At 40.0% G+C, this 12,180-nt stretch overlaps 1 protein-coding gene across 1 annotated transcript; it reads left to right on the top strand.

Moving 5' to 3' along the window:
* Positions 1–494: 494 nt before the first annotated feature.
* Olfr1313 (olfactory receptor 1313) lies at positions 495–1,432 on the top strand. The gene has a single exon (NM_207150.2). It carries the CDS (start codon positions 497–499, stop codon positions 1,430–1,432), a length of 936 nt encoding a protein of 311 aa, NP_997033.1. The 5' UTR covers positions 495–496.
* The last annotated feature ends 10,748 nt before the right edge of the window (positions 1,433–12,180 follow it).

The following is a 12,180-nucleotide window of genomic DNA, read 5'->3' as shown; positions in this document are numbered from 1 at the left end:
AACAGAGTAATACTAGTAGATTATCCCCTAAAATCTTTTTTTTTTAATTAGGTATTTTCCTCATTTACATTTTATCCCCTAAAATCTTAACCTTTGTCATCACTACTTCTTGGCCCTGTTTCAACTTAGAAAAATCAACCTAATATTCACATGGAAGTTTCACCTTTATTGGTTAGCTTTCTTAGTGCTGGAAAGTGCTATATATACTACTCAATGAGAAAAGCAGTCATAAACCTTGTTATATTTAGAGGTCTTGATAATCCTACTTTCAAGAAGTGTGAAGTGATATTTTAGCATGAGTGAAATTTATACTTCTCAGTTAATTAGTCATGTCCAGAACTTGTTCGGATATTTGTTGGTCTTTAGGTTGGTTGGGGCATTAAAGCACAAATGGGATTTCATACATCTCAGATTTCCTCCTTCCATTCTATTAATATAATTATCATATCTTACAGCTTCCCCGATTCTCCTTTAGGTTCTACTGATAACAAAGCCAATGAAGAGGGTGAATCATTCTGTGACATCAGAGTTTGTGTTCCTGGGACTCACAAACTCCTGGAATATCCAACTGCTGCTCTTTCTGTTATCCTCAGTGTTGTATGTGGCAAGCATGATGGGAAACTGTCTCATAATTTTCACTGTGGCTTCTGACCCTCAGCTACATTCTCCTATGTACTTTCTTCTGTCTAACCTCTCCTTCATTGATATAGGTATTTCTTCTGCCACTTCACCCAAGATGATTTATGACTTATTCAAAAAGAACAAAGTCATCTCCTTTAGAGGTTGTATTATTCAAATCTTCTTCATCCATGCAATTGGGGGTGTGGAGATGGTGCTACTCATTGCCATGGCCTTTGATAGATATGTGGCCATATGTAAGCCTCTTCATTACCTGACCATGATGAGCCCCCAGATGTGCATCTTCTTTTTAATTACTGCCTGGGTAGTTGGTCTTATGCACTCTGTGATACAACTGGTTTTCATAGTAAATTTACCTCTCTGTGGTCAGCTATTGGACAGCTTCTACTGTGACCTTCCTCAATTCATCAAACTTGCTTGCATGGACACATATAGACTGGAATTAATGGTCTCAATCAGTAGTGGATTCATGTCTGTGGCTTTCTTCTTCATACTGATCATTTCCTATGTTGTCATCATATTTACTGTTCTGAAACACTCTTCAAGTGGTTCCTACAAAGCGCTGTCTACACTTTCAGCTCACGTGACTGTAGTAGTCTTATTCTTTGGTCCTGCCATATTTTTCTATACATGGCCTTCTTCCTCTACACACCTGGATAAGTTTCTGGCCCTATTTGATGCAGTTGTTACTCCCTTTTTGAACCCTGTGATCTACACATTGAGGAATCAAGAAATGAAGATGGCAATGAGGAGAGTATTCAGACATCTAATGGGCTATAGACAAATCTCTTGAATAACTACATTGTGAAGAGTATTAATTAAGCATGGAAATTAATAGTTGGCAAATATCTGAAGAAATCCTGTGTTTGCACACACACACACACACACACACACATATACATATATATGTATATACATATCTACCATTTTGTATGGTACTTATAAGGAAGGGACAATTTCTTCCAAATGAAGACAAAAGTTCCATGTATTTATAGTGCAAAGGCTATATTAATCAGGAGCATTAATTTTTTTTTTTTGGTTTTTCAAGACAGAATTTGTCTGTGTTGCCCTGGCTGTCCAGGAACTCACTCTGCAGACCAGGCTGGCCTGGAACTCAGAAATCCACCTGTCTTTGCCTCCCAAGTGCTGCGATTAAAGTTGAGCCTTAAGGATTAGCATTAATTTGAAAAAAAAAACTCTTAGACATATTGAAAAGGAAAGGTTTCTTTAAGACTTTCAGAACATGGAAAATTCTCACTTTTAATAGAAAATGCTTTTAAGAGCTGTAATTTCTGGCTCTATTCCATGGAACATTTATCTTGGGACATTAAGTGATTTGCATGTATATAAAATTGCATACACTCTTTTCAAATTTTGAGGACTTTTATGGTATTGGAAGAAGGTTAGAGTTTTCAGAGAACCCTTGGGAGTCTAAAGTGTTCAAGTAGAAGTTTTGTGAACTATGTGTGGAAGAGCAAGAAGAAGCCAACAAAATGTACTGACATTTTCCGCTTACAGAACAGTTTGCTACTCAAAACTATTCAATTTCCATGCATCTTGTATATATATATTCTCTGTTACTATAAAAATAATTTAGTTTTTGAGGATTTCATCATGATTACAGTATTTATATCATTTTCATATTTCCCTCTGGCCCTTGTAGTTCCTCTGATGTCCTTCCCCAGTCTCTCTCAAATTCATGACTGCTTCTTCAATTATTACTTCTGTGTGCACACATATATACAGATATCCTTCTGAGTCCACTTAATATTGCAAATATGCACATGTGTTTATGCCTAACCACATGGGATTGGACAACTTATTAGGGATGTCATTCCTTGTGAAAACGGATTCATACTCTCCAAGAATCCATTGACTTCCTATAGCAGAATGGCTGTAATAGGTTCTCTTCTAGCTATGGATAGTTTTCTAGGTTTACAGTACCAGCTATGGATTTCCTCATGTTGAGTCCAGTTAGACAGCTATTGGCTATTTTTCAGGTGGAAATACCATTCTTGCACTATTGGGTTTATCTTGCCAACTGGTCATTGTTATAGTTCATAGACTTTAGAGCTGGGTAACACAATTTGTTGCTCTTCTCTTTTGAAGCTTGAATAGCACCTTCATATATTATGGAAAAACTGAATAGAGACAGAGAAGATATCACATTACTTAAAGTAACAGAGATAGAGGATTAGTGCTATCTCTGCTCATTGCCATAATGATGATGTCATTATGAGTGCCACATCCCGGACATGTGGCTGCAGTCGTTGACTTTTACCCTTCTGTGTGTTCTTACATTGGCATTACCAAATTTCAGATTGTATTTTTATATAAATAAAATATATCAATTTTAAGACATGTAGAAATATGAATGAGAATAGTGATATGGCTTAGTGGACAATGTATCTGATGCATAAGTGTGAGGAATGGACATTATTAATAATACTTTGTTATGCTTGCAGACAGGAGCCTAGCATAACTGTCCTCTGAGAGGCTCTGCCCAGCAGCTGACTGAAACAGATGCAGAGACCCACAGCCAAACACTGGAAGTTGCTCCAGGACTCTTATGGAAGAGTTCAGGGAAAGATTGAGAGTCTCAGAGGGGAGAGGAGCTCCATAGGAAGACAAACAGAGTCAATCAACCTAGACCCTTGGAAGCTCTTAGAGTCTGAGCCACTGAAGATCATATATGGGCTGGACCTAGGCCTTCCCACACATATGTAGTAGGCATGCATCTTAGTCTTCTTATGGGTATCTCAACAACTGAAGTAGACTGTTGCCAGTCTGTAGATGCCATTCCCCTATGTTGGCTGCCTTGTCATGCCTCAGTGAAAGAGGATGTGGCTAGCCCTGCAGAGACTTAATATGCCAAGGTAGGTGGATACTTAGAGTGGGGCTCCATCATCTCAGAGGGGAAGGGGAGGGAAAATGGGGAACTGGTGGGGGCACCAGGAGGAGGGATCAGTGATCTGGTAAAATGAGTAAATGAATAAATTAATGTGAAAAAAGAATAGTCAGTTCTAAAATAAGAACAAAACAAACAAGGAAAAGAACATAAGAAAAGTATATGATTTTAGAAGGGGGAACAAAATACCCATGGAAGGAGTTACAGAGACAAAGTGTGGAGGAGAGACTGAAGGAATGACCATCCAGAGACTGCCTCACCTGGGGATCCATCCCATATACAATTATCAAATCCAGGCACTTTTGTGGATGCCAACAAGTGCTTAAGTGACTAAAGCCTGTTATAGTTATCTCAGGATAGTCTTTACCAATGCCTGACAAATACAGAGGTGGATCTTCGCAGCCTATCATTGGACAGAGCACATGGTCCCCCATGCAGGAGTTAGAGAAAGGACCCAAGGAGTTGAAGGGGTTAGCAGCCCCAAAGGAGGAACAACAATATGAACTAACCTGTACCTCCATAGCTCCTAGGGACTAAACCACCAAGTGAAGAGTACACAAGGTGGGACTCATGGCTCCAGCTTCATATGTAGCAGAGGATGGCCTAGTCAGTCATCAATGAGAGGAGAGGTCCTTGGTCCTATGAAGGCTCTATGCACCAGTGTAGTGGAATGCCAGAGCTAGGAAGTGGGTGTGGGTGGGTTGGTGAGAAGAGGGATGGGGGATATAGAATTTTTGGAGAGGAAACCAGGAAAGGGGACAACATTTGAAATGTAAATAAAGTAAATATCTAGTAAAAAAAAAAGTACATGAACCAGATATAGACACAAAGGTTTACTCATTTGCACACTCAGAAATTATATAAAACCACTAAATGGAAGCCATAATATACATACACAAAGGACATGTAAAGAGAGAAAAAGTAACATAAAAAAGCTCTGACATGACTTTATGAGACAAGGAACCTCTGTGATGCCACTGAGTTCATTTTCTGCTGGCAATCTAGTGCTGGCCATGCAGCCTATCCTTAAGAGTGGTTTGTTTCTCCAGTAAGACTCCCTTGGAGAAAGATAAATTTTCATTTCCAAGTGGTTATCAATTGAAACAGCTTCTGAGTCACAGATAGGTTAAGGTTCTGCTTTAGTTGTTGGGTGACACACATGAAGGCCAATTGCACAACTGCTGCATATGTGTGTGTGGCATATGTCCAGTCATTGTATGTTCTTTGGTTGGTTGTTCAGTCTCTGAGAGCCCACAAGAGTCCAGGTTAGTTGACTCTGTTTGGATTCTTGAGCAGTTCCTATCCCCTCTTGGTTCCTCAGTCCTCCCCCTACCTCTTCATAAGAATTCCAGAGCTCCATTTAGTATTTGGCTGTGGGTGGCTGCATCTGGGTCAGCTACTGGGTGAAGCCTCTCAGAACACAGCTCTCAGAAGGCAGCTCCTGTCTACAAGCTAAACAGAGTATCATGAACAGTGTCAGGGGTTGGTGATTGCCCATGTGTTAGGTCTTAAGTTGGGTCAGTTATTGGCTGGCCAGACCCTCAGTCTCTGTGCTTCATTTTTTAAAATTAATCATTTTATTCATTTACATCTCAAATGATACCACTTCCCAGTTTCCCCTCCACAACCCCCAATCCCATCTTCCATCCCCTTTGCCTCTATGAGGGTGCTCACCTCCCCCCCCCCTTCTCATTCCTGCCTCACTGCTCTAGAATCCCCTTATGCTGGGTTATCAAGTCTCCACAGGACCAGGGGCTTCCCCTCCCACTGATGCCAGATAAGGTCATCCTCTGCTACATATATATCTAGAGCTGTGGATTCCTCCAAGTATATTCTTTTTTTTCCAGCATCCCCTGCCTAGGGAATGATCTCACAGTTAAGACAAGTAGTTCTTCCCATGGAAGGAGTTACAGAGACAAAATATGGAGCTGAAACAAAAGGATGGACCATCTAGAGACTGCTACATCCAGGGATCCATCCCATAATTAGCCTCCAAGCAATGACACCATTGCATACACTAGCAAGCGTTTGCTGAAAGGACCCTGATATAGCTGTCTCTTGTGAGACTAGGCCGGGCCTAGCAAACACATAAGTGGATGCTCACAGTCAGCTATTGGATGGATCACAGGGCCCCCAGTGGAGGAGCTAGAGAAAGTATCCAAGGAGCTAAAGAGATCTGCAACCCTGTAGGTACAACAACATTATGAACTAACCAGTACCCTGGAGCTCTTGACTCTAGCTGCATATGTATCAAAAGATGGCCTAGTCGGCCATCACTGGAAAGAGAGGCCCATTGGACAGGCAAATTTTATATGCCCCAGTACAGGGGAAATCCAGGGCCAAAAAGTGGGAATGGGTGGGTAGGGGAGTTGGGGGAGAGAGTATGGGGGACTTTTGGGATAGCATTGGAAATGTAATTGAGGAAAATACGTAATAAAAAAAAAAGATATCACTTTTGGTGATCTCTTAAAAAAAAAGACAAGTAGTTCTTATTTAATCAATATAGTCAAGAAAATCACCCCTAAGCATGCCCAGAGGCTCTTATTTTTAATTAGGTATTTTCCTCATTTACATTTCCAATGCTATACCAAAAGTCCCCCATACCCACCCCCCCAATCCCCTACCCACCCACTCCCCCTTTTTGGCCTGGCATTCCCCTGTACTGGGGCATATAAAGTTTGCAAGTCCAATGGGCCTTTCTTTCCAGTGATGGCCTACCAGGCCATCTTTTGATACATATGCAGCTAGAGACAAGAGCTCCGGGATACTGGTTAGTTCATATTGTTGTTCCAACTATAGGGTTGCAGTTCCCTTTAGTTCCTTGGGTGCTTTCTCTAGCTCCACCATTGGGGCCCCTGTGATCCATTCAATAGCTGACTGTGAGCATCCACTTCTGTGTTTGCTAGGCCCCAGCATAGTCTCACAAGAGACAGCTATATCTGGGTCCTTTCAGCAAAATCTTGCTAGTGTATGCAATGCTGTCAGCATTTGGAAGCTGGTCATGGGATGGATCCCTGATATGGCAATCACTAGATGGTCCATCCTTTTGTCACAGCTCCAAATTTTGTCTTTGTAACTCCTTCCATGGGTGTTTTGTTCCCAATTCTAAGAAAGGGGAAAGTGTCCACACCTTGGTCTTCGTTCTTCTTGAGTTTCATGTGTTTAGCAAATTGTATCTTATATCTTGGGTATCCTAAGTTTTGGGCTAATATCCACTTATCAGTGAGTACATATTGTGTGAGTTCCTTTGTGATTGGGTTACCTCACTCAGGATAATGCCCTCCAGGTCCATCCATTTGCCTAGGAATTTCAAAAATTCATTCTTTTTAATAGCTGAGTAGTACTCCATTGTGTAAATGTACCACATTTTCTGTATCCATTCCTCTGTTGAGAGACATCTGGGTTCTTTCCAGTTTCTGCCTATTATAAATAAGGCTGCTATGAACATAGTGGAGCATGTGTTCTTCTTACCGGTTGGGACATCTTCTGGATATATGCCCAGGAGAGGTGTTCCTGGATCCTCCGGTAGTACTATGTCCAATTTTCTGAGGAACTGCCAGACTGATTTCCAGAGTGGTTGTACAAGCCTGCAATTCCACCAACAATGGAGGAGTGTTCCTCTTTCTCCACATCCTCGCCAGCATCTGCTGTCACCTGAATTTTTGATCTTAGCCATTCTGACTGGTGTGAGGTGGAATCTCAGGGTTGTTTTGATTTGCATTTTCCTGATGATTAAGGATGTTGAACATTTTTTCAGGTGCTTCTCTGCCATTAGGTATTCCTCAGGTGAGAATTCTTTGTTCAGTTCTGAGCCCCAATTTTTAATGGGTTTATTTGATTTTCTGGAGTCCACCTACTTGAGTTCTTTATATATATATATATTGGATATTAGTACCCTGTCCGATTTGGGATAGGTAAAGATCCTTTCCCAATCTGTTGGTGGTCTTTTTGTCTTATTGACAGTGTCTTTTGCCTTGCAGAAGCTTTGCAATTTTATGAGGTCCCATTTATTGATTCTTTATCTTACAGCACAAGCCATTGTTGTTTTATTCAGGAATTTTTCCCCTGTACCCATATCTTCGAGGCTTTTCCCTACTTTCTCCTCTATAAATTTCAGTGTCTCTGGTTATATGTGGAGTTCCTAAATCCACTTAGATTTGACCTTAGTACAAGGAGATAGAAATGGATCAATTTGCAATCTTCTACATGATAACAGCCAGTTGTGCCAGCACCATTTGTTGAAAATGCTGTCTTTTTTCCACTGGATGGTTTTAGCTCCCTTGTCAAAGATTAAGTGACTATAGGTGTGTGGGTTCATCTCTGGGTCTTCAATTCTGTTCCATTGGTCTACTTGTCTGTCACTATACCAGCACCATGCAGTTTTTTTTATCACAATTGCTCTGTAGTACAGCTTTAGGTCAGGCATGGTGATTCCACCAGAGGTTCTTTTATCCTTGAGAAGAGTTTTTGCTATCCTAGGTTTTTTGTTATTCCAGATGAATCTGCCCATTGCCCTTTCTAATTTGTTGAAGAATTGAGTTGGAATTTTGATGGGCATTGCATTGAATCTGTAGATTGCTTTTGGCAAGATAGCCATTTTTACTATATTGATCCTGCCAATCCAGAGCATGGGAGATCTTTCCATCTTCTGAGATCTTCTTTAATTTCTGTCTTCAGAGACATGAAGTTCTTATCATACAGACCTTTCACTTCCTTAGTTAGAGTCATGTCAAGGTATTTTATATTATTTGTGACTATTGAGAAGGGTGTTGTTTCCCTAATTTCTTTCTCAGCCTGTTTATCCTTTGTGTACAGAAAGGCCATTGACTTGTTTGAGTTAATTTTATATCCAGCTACTTCATTGAAGCTGTTTATCAGGCTTAGGAGTTCTCTGGTGTAATTTTTAGGGTGACTTATATATACTATCATATCATCTGCAAAAAGTGATATTTTGACTTCTTCCTTTCCAATTTGTATCCCCTTGATCTCCTTTTGTTGTCGAATTGCTCTGGCTAGGACTTCAAGAATAATGTTGAATAGGTAGGGAGAGAGTGGACAGCCTTGTCTAGTCCCTGATTTTAGTGGGATTCCTTCCAGTTTCTCACCATTTACTTTGATGTTGGCTACTGGTTTGCTGTAGATTGCTTTTATCATGTTTAGGTATGGGCCTTGAATTCCTGATCTTTCCAAGACTTTTATCATGAATGGGTGTTGGATTTTGTCAAATGCTTTCTCAGCATCTAATGAGATGATCATGTGGTTTTTGTCTTTGAGTTTGTTTATATACTGGATTATGTTGATGGATTTTTGTATATTGAACCATCCCTACATCCCTGGGATGAAACCTACTTGGTCAGGATGGATGATTGTTTTGATGTGTTCTTGAATTCGGTTAGCAAGAACTTTATTGAGGATTTTTGCATCAATATTCATAAGGGATATTGGTCTGAATTTCTCTATATTTGTTGGGTCTTTTTGTGGTTTAGGTATCAGAGTAAATGTGGCTTCATAGAATGAGTTGGGCAGATTACCTTCTGTTTCTATTTTGTGGAATGGTTTGTGAAGAACTGGGATTAGATATTCTTTGAAGGTCTGATATAACTCTGCACTAAACCCATCTGGTCCTGGGCTTTTTTTTTTTTTTTTTTTTTGGTTGGGAGACTATTAATGACTGATTCTATTTCTTTGGGGGGTATAGGGCTGTTTAGATCATCAACCTGATCTTGATTCAACTTTGGTACCTGTTATCTGTCTAGAAACTTCTCCATTTAATCCAGGTTCTCCAGTTTTGTTGAGTATAGCCTTTTGTAGAAGGATCTGATAGTGTTTTGGATTTCTTCAGGATCTGTTGTTATGTCTCCCTTTTCAGTTCTGATTTTGTTAATTAGAATGCTTTCCCTGTGCCCTCTAGTGTGTCTGGCTAAGGGTTTGTCTATCTTGTTGATTTTCTCAAAGAACCAGCTACTTGCTTGGTTTAATCTTTGAATAGTTCTTCTTGTTCCCACTTGGTTGATTTAGCCCCTGAGTTTGATTATTTCCTGCCATCTACTCCTCTTGGGTGAATTTTTTTCCTTTTGTTCTAGAGCTTTTAGATGTGTTGTCAAGATGCTAATATGTGCTCTCTCCCGTTTCTTCTTGGAGGCACTCAGAACTATGAGTTTTCCTCTTAGAAATGCTTTCATTGTGTCCCATAAGGTGGGTATGTTGTGGCTTGATTTTCATTGAACTCTAAAAAGTCTTTAATTTCTTTCTTTATTCCTTCTTTGACCAAGGTATCATTGAGAAGAGTGTTGTTCAGTTTCCACGTGAATGTTGGCTTTCTATTATTTATTTTGTTATTGAAGATCAGCCTTAGTCCATGGTGATCTGATAGGATACATGGGACAATTTCAATATTTTTGTATATGTTGAGGCCTGTTTTGTGACAATTATGCGGTCAATTTTGGAGAAGGTACCATGAGGTGCTGAGAAGAAGGTATATTCTTTTGTTTTAGGATAAAATGTTCTGTAGATATCTGTTAAGTCCATTTGTTTCATAACTTCTGTTAGTTTCACTGTGTTTTTGTTTATTTTCTGTTTCCATTATCTGTCCATTTTTGAAAGTGGTGTGTTGAAGTCTCCCACTCTTATTGTGTGAGGTGCAATGTGTGCTTTGAGCTTTATTAAAGTTTCTTTAATGAATGTGACTGCCCTTTTATTTGGAGCATAGATATTCAGAATTGATAGTTCCTCTTGGAGGATTTTACCTTTGATGAGTATGAAGTGCCCCTCCTTGTCTTTTTTGATTATTTTGGGTTGGAAGTCAATCTTATTACATATTAGAATGGCTACTCCAGCTTGTTTCTTCATACCATTTGCTTGGAAAATTGTTTTCCAGCCTTTCATTCTGAGGTAGTGTCTATCTTTTTCTCTGAGATGAGTTTCCTGTAAGCAGCAAAATGTTGGGTCTTGTTTCTGTAGCCAGTTTGTTAGTCTATGTCTTTTTATTGGGGAGTTGAGTCCATTGATATTAAGAGATATTAAGGAAAAGTAATTGTTGCTTCCTGTTATTTTTGTTGCTAAAGTTGGCATTCTGTTCTTGTGGCTGTGTTCTTTTAGGTTTGTTGAGGGATTACCTTCTCGTTTTTTTCTAGTGTGTGGTTCCTGTCCTTGTATTGGTTTTTATCTGTTATTATCCTTTGAAGGGTTGGATTCGTGGAAAGTTAACGTGTGAATTTGGTTTTGTCGTGGAATACTTTGGTTTCTCCATCTATGGTAATTGAGAGTTTGGCCAGGTATAGTATCCTGGGCTGGAATTTGTGTCCTCTTAGTGTCTGTTTAACATCTGTCCAGGCTCTTCTGACTTTCATATTCTCTGATGAAAAATCTGGTGTAATTCTGATAGGCTTGCCTTTATATGTTACTTGACCTTTTTCCCCTACTGCTTTTAGTATTCTATCTTTATTTAGTGCATTTGTTGTTCTGATTATTATGTGTCGGGAGGAATTTCTTTTCTGGTCCAGTCTGTTTGGAGTTTTGTAGGCTTCTTGTATGTTCATGGGCATCTCTTTCTTTAGATTTGGGAAGTTTTTTTCTATAACTTTGTTGAAGATATTTGCTGGTCCTTTGAGTTGCAAATCTTCATTCTCATCCACTCCTATTATCCGTAGGTTTGGTCTTCTCATTGTGTCCTGGATTTTCTGGATGTTTTGAGTTAGGATCATTTTGCATTTTCCATTTTCTTTGATTGTTGTGCCGATGTTCTCTATGGAATCTTCTGCACCTGAGATTCTCTCTTCCATTTCTTGTATTCTGTTGCTGATGCTCGCATCTATGATTCCAGATTTCTTTCCTAGGGTTTCTATCTTCAGCGTTGCCTCACTTTGGGTTTTCTTTATTGTGTCTACTTCCCTTTTTAGGTCTAGTATGGTTTTGTTCATTTACATCACCTGTTTGGATGTGTTTTCTTGTTTTTCTTTAAGGACTTCTACCTGTTTGGTTGTGCTTTCCTGTTTTTCTTTAAGGACTTGTAACTCTTTAGCAGTGTTCTCCTGTATTTCTTTAAGTGAGTTATTAAATTCCTTCTTTATATCCTCTACCATCATCATGAGATATGCTTTTAAATCTGGGTCTAGCTTTTCGGGTGTGTTGGGGTGCCCTGGACTCAGCAAAGTGGGAGTGCTGTGTTCTGATGATGGTGATTGGTCTTGGTTTCTGTTAGTAAGATTCTTATGTTTACCTTTTGCCATCTGGTAATCTCTGGAGTTAGTTGTTTTAGTTGTCTCTGTTTAGAGATTGTTCTTCTGGTGATTCTGTTACCGTCTATCAGCAGACCTGGGAGACAGGCTCTCTCCTTTGAGTTTCAGTGCTCAGATCACTCTCTGCTGGCAAGCTCTCCTCTTACAGGGAAGGTGCACAGATATCTTGTGTTTGGACCTCCTCCTGGCCGAAGATGAAGGCCCAAAACAGGACCTTTCCCAGAAGCTGTGTTGCTTTGGCAGGTCACAGAAGCTGTCAGCTTCTGTGGTGCACACTCTTACCTGTGTAGACTAAGTTCCTAAGTTTGGTGGAGTCCCGGAACCAAGATGGCTCCAGCCCCTCCTGAGGCAAAGGGCTCCCGGGCAGGGTAAACACCTGTCCTCTGGCCGGGAGGG

The sequence above is a fragment of the Mus musculus genome, chromosome 2, assembly GCF_000001635.26.
Source record: "Mus musculus strain C57BL/6J chromosome 2, GRCm38.p6 C57BL/6J".
NCBI classification, from domain to species: Eukaryota; Metazoa; Chordata; class Mammalia; order Rodentia; family Muridae; genus Mus; species Mus musculus.
The sequence above is the reverse complement of the archived record's forward strand: the minus strand, read 5'-3'. Positions and strand labels throughout refer to the sequence as shown.

Bases quoted from the DNA above. Each gene is read 5' to 3' on its own strand.
- Olfr1313 (NM_207150.2), top strand. From the start codon at position 497: ATGAAGAGGGTGAATCATTCTGTGACATCAGAGTTTGTGTTCCTGGGA.